Genomic DNA, 8,460 nt, shown 5'->3' with positions numbered 1-8,460 from the left:
TCTGTGTCTGTGTTAATTGGTTTCCCTTTTCTTTGTTGAAGAGGGTCTGTGCAATCCTTCTGCCTAGTCCGCCATCTTGCCCCGCCTCGCATGATAGAATTTTGCAAGACCCAGTTACCTATTATTTTTAACCATCAAAGCATAATTTGGATGTTAAATGTCTTCTGAGTCTAGATGTTTATATACTTCCGTGTTTATTTTCCTAACAGTGTGGATACTAAGCAAGGGCAAGTGTAAGACTCCTTGATTATGAACAGCTAGTGAAGAATTCAGAGCAAGTGTTTCATCAGTCAGTCAATAGTTGTGATGCTGCTGGGATAAACATGATCTCAAGTCAAGAAGTCTTTATATTCAAAATAAAACAAAAAGTTGTTCTTGTCTCAAGGATTGTATTCAGAATCTGAAAAATTTGTACTGAACATACCTTCTTGATTATACCATAGGGTCCTAAGACCCAACATATGTAAAATGTCTCCATCGTAAAGAATTCAGGACCTTATTCTTGAGAGAGGCATGCCTCCTTGCATTGGGTCTCCTTCAGCAGCTGAGCACATGTAGGAGCCACTCGGTGAGGTATGGTAGGAGCATCCTACACCCTAGTTGGGAAGGCTCTGTGGTCACCAGTATCTCATTCATCGTTGCAGAGATCTCGTTCCGAGTGTGGCAGTGTGGTGGCAGTCTGGAGATCATCCCTTGCAGTCGTGTGGGACATGTGTTCCGGAAACAGCACCCCTATACTTTCCCAGGAGGGAGTGGCACTGTTTTTGCCCGGTAAGTAGTGAGAGGCTGAGTAAGGACAAGAACATTGCTGACCACTACCCAAATAGAATTTGACCTGCTAGCTATCTGGAGGAAGCTCTGGTAGCATAGTGCCTAAGGCACTTGACTGCTAACCAGAAGGCTGGCAGTTCAAACCCACCAGCCACTCCTCGGAAGGAAGATGGGGCAATCTATTTCTGTAGTGATACTGCCTTGGAAACCCAAGGAGGGGTCACTATGAGTCGGGTCTAGCTCGACGGCGCATAACAACAACAACAAGCTATCTGGAAGTGGTCCAGAGTCTCTCAGTGGGTGAGTGAATCAACAAAGTGAGGCACGTTCATACAACATAGTACTACTCAGCAATGGAAAGGAATAAGCTATTGATGCACGCAGTGATTTGGGTGACCCTTGGGGCACTAAAACCAAAAAAGAAAAAACAAACTTACTTACATCGAGTCAGTTCCAACTCACAGCAACTCCCTTTGGGTTTCTGAGGTGATAAATCTTTATGGAAGTAGATTGTCCATACTTCCTTCCATGGACTGGCTGGTGGGTTTGAACTTCTGGTTAACAGTCAGATGCCGTAGGCCCTATGCCACCAGAGCTCCTTCCTCAGGGCACTGTACTAAGTGAAAGAAGCCAGTCTCAAAAAGTTACATCTATTTATATATTTATATGACAGTTTCCAAAAGACAAAACTATAGTGATGGAAATGTAATCACCAGGGGTTGGGATCAAGGAGGGTCTGATTACAAATGAGTAGTACAGGTTTTTTGTTTTTTTTTTGTTTCTTTGAAAGTGATGGAATTTTTTGGTCAGTAATAACAAAAATCTTACACGTTTGAAAACTTATATAACTGTATATTTCCCCTCAAAAAATGTTATAGGAGAATGCTACTTTAAAGAAGTTAATGTGTATTTTTTATTACATATTAACATTTGTTGTTGTTGGTTGCTGTTGAAATGATTCTACCTCATGGTGACCCCGTGTGTATCAGAGTAGACTTCTGCTCCATAGGGTTTTTAATGGCTGATTTTTCAGAAATAGATCATCAAGCCTTTCTTCAGAGGTATCCCTAGGTGGACTCAAACTTCTAACCTTTCAGTTAGCAGCTGAGCGCATTAACCATTGCATCACCCAGGGACTCCATTAAGGGTACAATATATGAATAATATTAAAGTAAAGCCAATCTAAATTCATACCAAAAAGACACCACAGTACATAGATAAATATTTTAAGGAACCCTGGTGGGACAGTAGTTAAAGCACTCAGCTGATACCAGACAGATTGGCAGTTTCAACCCACCAGCCACTCTGCGGGAGAAAGATGTGGCAGTCTACTTCTGCAAAGATTTACTGTACAGTTTTAGAAACACAATGGGAAGCTATACACTGTCCTGTGGGGTCACTATGAGTCAGAATTCAACTCGATGGCAGTGGGTTTGGTTTTGGGTTATCTGTATTTTCGTAAACATGGAAATGTTAAATGTAGAGTTTTCTAAAGAAAAGTAGCAGATTATCAGTCCAACCAGACCAAAATATTGACTACGAAATTCTTCTAGATACTAAAGATGAAATGTTGTATAGAACAAGCCTTATCTCAAGGAGATTACCTTCTTGTGTGAGTAGACAGTCAAGCATGTAGACAGCTAAATAAGATTGTTTCAAATATTAGTAGATGGTGTGGAAAAGACCAAATATGGTCATGCGGAGAGTGGCTGAGAAGGAGAAGGAGAGGTTGGTCATATATAGGGTACAAGGAGGGCCTGTCTAAGGTGGTAGCATTTGAGCTTAGTCCTGAAAGGTAAAAAGGAGGCAGCCATATGCACATCTAGGGAATAGCACTCCATACAGGGGAAACAAGTCCACAGAGACCAGATGAGTTTAGTCTGCCTATGAGATGTGAAACAAGGCAGCCAAGTGGGGCTAGAGGAACAGACTGAGAGTAGAGCAAGGGAGCTAGGAGAGCCAGATGAGCCCAGGCCAGATACCCCTTAAAGGTTTTAGTAGGGTTTTTGGGTTTTTTTAAATTTTGACTTACAACTTTGTTGATTGATTGATTGAACATTTTATTGTGGGTTGGGTGAAAGTTTATAGAGCACATTAGTTTTCCATTCAACAATATATACACATTTTGTTTTGTGACTTTAGTTGCAATCTCCTCAATATAACAGCACTCTCCCACTTCCTCTCTGGGTTCCCCATTTCTGTTTGCCCATCTTTCCTGCCCCTCCCTACATTCTGAACTTTGTTTTGGGGTAAATGCTGCCCTTTTGGTTTCATATGGTTGATTGTTCTGAGGCGCAACTTCCTGTTGGGGTTTTTGTTCACTTTATAGGCCTGCTTGGCTATAAGGTAGTCTCTGGGAATGAGTTCAGTTATAGGCTTAAAAGGTGTCTAAAAGCTGCAGTCTCAGGGGTTCCACCAGTCTCTATCACACTAGTAAATATGGTCATTTTTATGATTTTGAAATTTTTTCTACATTTTTTCCCTACTCTGTCCAGAACTTTCTATTGTGATCCCAATCAGTGCCGTTGGTACTTGTACTAAGGCACCTTACAGGTTTTCTGATCTCAGGTTAGTGGAGCCTGTGGTTCCTGTGGTCCTTTAGTTAGTTGTTCAAACTCATTATTTCCTTGAATCTTTGATTTTCTTCACTTTTCTTTGCTCTGGATAGGGAGAAACCAATAGTTGTATCTTAGATGACCGCACTCAAGCTTTTAAGACCCCAGTCACTACTCACCAAAGTAGCATGTGGAACATTGTCTTTATGGACTATGCTATGCCAGGTGACCTAGATGTCCCTCAAGACTGTAGTCATAGGTCTTCAAGACCAGTAACTCAGTCCCTTAAGATATTCTGTTATGACTAAGTTTTCATAACTTTGCCCCCTGTGTGTTCTACTATATTCATTGATACATTTGTAGCACATACAAATATATATGTGGAAATACGCTCTACCATACCTACATATATTCATAAGTATACCATAAGCCTTCCCACACTTAGCTTACATATCTACCTGTATATCTACTTGTAAATTATTTTTTAATGATTTACTGTTGTTGCAGAATTGTGTATGTAAGAGTTTTTAAGGTTGTTGCATTTTACTGTTGCATACCTCCCAGTGTTGCCCTTTGCCTTGATGACATTGTACTGACCTCCTCCTTACTGTATATTGTTCTGCCATTCTCCCCCTTCCATCCCTAGTAACCCTCAAAGAATGTTTCTTTCTGTCTGTAAATCTTTTCTTGACTTTTTATATTAGTGGTCTTATATAACATTAGTCATTTGTGATTGACATACTTGACTCAGCATATTGTTCTTCAGGTTCATTTCTGTTGTGAGATGTGTCACAGATTCATAATTATTCTTTAATGTTGCCTAATATTCCATTGTGTGTGTGTACCATAGTTGGTTTATCCATTCATCTTTTGATGAGCACTTAGACTGGTTCCATCTTTTTGCTACTGTGAATATGCAGCGATGAACATAGGTGTGCACTTACCTGTGTCATAGCACTTATTTCTCTAGGATATATACCTAGTAGTAGGATTGCTAGATCACATGATATCTCTATTTCTAACTTTTTAAGGAAATGCTGTACCGTTTTCCACAGTGATTGTACACTTTACATTCCCACTAGCAGTATAGGAGAATTCCAGACTTCCCACACCCTCATCTCTGTTTTCATAAGAAAAACTTTATGAATAGCAGAGAAACACTGTCTGATATGTTACTGGGCAACTTTATGAATAGCCCAGAAACATTGTCTAATAGAGTGCAGGAAGATGAGCCCTGTAGGTCAGAAGGCTCTCAGAATACAGCTGGAAAAGAGCTGCCTCATCATAGTGAAACCAGTCTTAATGATATGGATAAAGTAAAGCTTTCAGGACCTCCACTTGCTGATGTGGCATGGCTCAAATTGAGAAGAAACAGCTGCAAACATCCATTAATAATCAGAACATGTAATATATAAAGTATGAATCTGGGAAAATTGGAAGTTGTCAAAAATGAAATGGAACTCATGAAGATTCATGTCCTAGGCATGAATGAGCTGAAATGGACCAGTTTTGGCGATTTTGAATCAGAAAACCATATGATCTACTATGCCAGGAATGACAATTTGAAGAGGAATGGCATGGGCATTCATCATCACAAAGGATGTTTCAAGATCTGTCCTGAAGTACAGTGCTGTCTGTGATAGGATAATATCCATATACCTATAAGAAGACCAGTTAATACTACTATTATTCAAATTTATGCACTAACCACCAAAGCTATAGAGGAGGAAATATAAGATTTTTATCAACTTCTGAAGTCTGAAATTGACCAAACATGCAATCAAGATCTGTTACTTATCACTGGTGACTAGAATACAAAAGTTGGAAACAAAGAATCACCAGTAGTTGGAAAATTTGGCCTTGGTGACAGAAATAATTATGGAGATTACATGATAGAATTTTGCAAGACCAATGACTTATTCATTGCAAATACCTTTTTCCCACAATACAAACAGCAGCTATACATGTGGACTTTGCCAGATGGAGTACACAGGAATGAAATTGACTACATCTGTGGCAAGAGACAATGGAAAAGCTCAATATCTTCAGCCAAAACAAGGCCAGGAGCTCATTGTGGAACCAACCATCAAGTGCTCATATGCAAATTCAACTTGAAGTTGAAGATAATTAAATCAAGTTCATGAGAGCCAAAATATGACCTAGGATGTATCCCTCCTGAATTTAGAGACCATCTAAAGAATAGATTTGATTCATTGAACACCAGTGACCGAAAACTGAAGAAATTGTGGAATGACATCAAGAATATCATACGTGAAGAAAGCAAAAGGTCATTAAAAAGATGAGAAAGGAAGAAAAGACCAAAATGGAGGTCAGAAGAGACTCTGAAACTTGCCCTTGAGTGGAGAGTAGCTAAAGAAAATATAAGAAATGACAAGATTAAAGAGCTGAACAGAATATTTCAAAGAGCAGCTTGACCAGACAAAGCCAATTACTATAATGAAATGTGCAAAGACCTGGAGTTAGAAAACCAAAAGAGAACAACACACTCAGCATTTCTCAAGATGAAAGAACTGAGGAAAAAAAATTAAGCCTCAAGTTGCAGTATTTTAAGATTCTATGGGCAAAATATTGAATGATGCAGGAAACATCAAAAGAAGATGGAAGGAATACACAGAGTCACTGTACCTAAAAGAACTAGTTGATCTTCATCCATTTCAGGAGGTGGCATATGATCTAGAATCATTGTTTGGTTTTTTGTTTCTTTCTTTTTTAATTGTGATTTGGGTGAAAATTTACAGAACAAATTCACTTTCCATATAGCAGTTTACATACACTTTGTCTCATGACATTGACCAAATTCACTACAATGCAACGTCTCCACTCCCACTTCCTCCCAACAGTCACTTCTTCCCTGTGTCTATCCCTCCATGTACCCCTGCCCCCTGAGCTGTCTCCCTGTGCTTAAACAGCCCTTCTTTCTCCCATGATTGTTCTCTCCAAGGAGTTTATCTACCTCAGGTAAATGTTAATCTCCTATGCCTACCTTTTATTTGGCTGGAAGCCACAAGTGTGGGTTCAATTCCATACCTGAAGGGCAGCTAGGGGCCATAATCCCAGTGGTTCCACCAGGCTCTATCAGACCAGCAAACCTCATACACCCCCCCCCCTTTTTTTTTTCTAAATGATTTTGAATTTTGTTCCACATTGTTCTTCTTTATCCAGGATCTCTTACATAGATCCCCCTCTGAGTGGTTGACGGTAGCTGGACACCATCTAGTTCTTCTGGTCTCATAGTCGTATAGGCTGAGGATCGCATGGTGTACCCATCGCTAGGACTAATTGTTTCCATGAATCTTTGATTTTCTTCATTCTTCTTTGCTCTGGCTGAGGAGAGTCCCATCATTGTTTCTAGATGGCTGCTTACAAGCTTTTAAGATCCCAGTCGCTACTCGCCAAAGTAGGTGGTGGAACAATGTTTTGTGTAGTTTGTTGTTGTTGTTGTTGTTGTTGTTGTTGTTAAGTGCTGTTGAGTCATTTCTGACTCAGCGACCCCATGCACAGCAGAACAAAACACTGCCCGATTCCGCGCCAGCCCCACAATCCCTGCTATACTTGAGCCCATCATCGCAGCCAGCATGTCAATCCATCGTTTTGTGTAGTATGTTATGCCAATTGAGCTTGATGTCCCCTGTGACTATGGTCCTGAGCCCACAGGTTCAAGTACTCAATTTCCTCTGGGTAGCAGGCTGTGACCAAGAAGTGACTACAACCTTGTCCCTTGTCAGCTCTACTGTACACCTGGGATTTCAGATCATACGAATACACTTATTAGGACAATTATCTGCAAACCCTATAGATGGTCTTGGGTACACTCCCCACTTCATAGACATACCTAATAGTTCAGCCTGCCTACCCATCTGTCCACCGGTATACCCATGTTTGCCTTCACTGACAATGCAGTACTATGTGTGGGCTCATCTTTGTTATCTGTACTTCCGATGTACCTCTCTCTGTCTTCCTCTTCCTTAGTACCACCATGTTGATCACTCACATTTGGAAGATTGCTCTTCTCTTCACCCAAATCAATACTTGTCTCTATCTATCTGTGTTCCCTCTCCTCCCCTCCCACCGCTGATAACCAACAAAGAACATTTCCTTCCATAGATAAACCTTTCCTTGACTTTTACAATAACGGACTAATAATAATATTGTCCTTCTGTGGTTGACTTACTTCACTCAGCATAATGTCCTCCAAGTTCATCCATGTTATGTGGTGTTTTGCAGATTCTAAGTTATTCTTTAGGGTGGCATAGTATTCGATTGTGTGTATGTACCATAGTTTGGTTATCCATTACTCAGTTGATAGACACCTAGTTGTTTCCATCTTTTGGCTATTGTAAATAGTGCTGCAGTGAGCTTGGGTGTGCATATATCTGTTCTTGTGGCTCTCGTTTCTTTAGGATATATACCTAGTAATGGAATGGCTGGGTCAAATGGTATTTCTACTTCCAACTTTTTAAGGAATAGCTATACTGCTTTCCACCGTGGTTGTACCATTTTACAGTCCCACCAGCAATGTATGAGAGTCTCAACTCTCCACATATTTGCCAGCATTTGTTATTTTCTGTCTTGTTGAAGTTTGCTACTAGTGCTAGAGCAAGATGGTATCTCATTGTTGTTTTGATTTGCATCTCTCTAATGGCCACTCCTTGGAAGGAAGGTTGAGCAATATATTTCCACACTGGTACTGCCTCAGAAACCCAAGGAGGGGTTACCATGAGTTGGGTCCAACTCTACAGCAAATAACAACAACAACAACAATGGCTACTGGTCATGATATGAAGAATATGTTTGTTGGCCTCCTGAATATCCTCCTTGGTGAAGTGTCTACTCATGTCTTCTGCCCATTTTTAGATTAGATTATTTGTCTTTTTGCTCCTGAGGTGTTGGAGATTTCTATAAATTCTAAAGATAAGTCCCTTGTCAGATATGTCATTGCCAAATATGTTTTCCCAGTCTGTAGGCTCTCTTTTGACTCTTTTGGAGAAGTCTTTGGAAGCACATAAAAATTTAATTTTTAGAAGGTCCCATTCATCTAGTTTCTCTTCTGCTGTTTGTGTATTTTGGGTTATGCTTGATAGTCTATTCATGCCGTATATTAGGGCACCTAAAT

At 40.1% G+C, this 8,460-nt stretch overlaps 1 protein-coding gene across 1 annotated transcript in view; it reads left to right on the top strand.

Annotated features, from left to right (window-relative positions):
* GALNT2 (polypeptide N-acetylgalactosaminyltransferase 2) overlaps positions 1-8,460 on the top strand; it is a 446,140-nt gene that overhangs the window by 397,613 nt on the left and 40,067 nt on the right. The window contains exon 11 of the mRNA XM_007938499.1: positions 645-771. Coding sequence (XP_007936690.1) covers positions 645-771 — 127 coding nt within the window. The remainder of the gene's footprint in view (positions 1-644; positions 772-8,460) is intronic.

Source organism: Orycteropus afer, unplaced genomic scaffold (assembly GCF_000298275.1).
Source record: "Orycteropus afer afer isolate SDZICR_OR568_19922 unplaced genomic scaffold, OryAfe1.0 scaffold00050, whole genome shotgun sequence".
NCBI lineage: Eukaryota > Metazoa > Chordata > Mammalia > Tubulidentata > Orycteropodidae > Orycteropus > Orycteropus afer.
The sequence above is the reverse complement of the archived record's forward strand: the minus strand, read 5'-3'. Positions and strand labels throughout refer to the sequence as shown.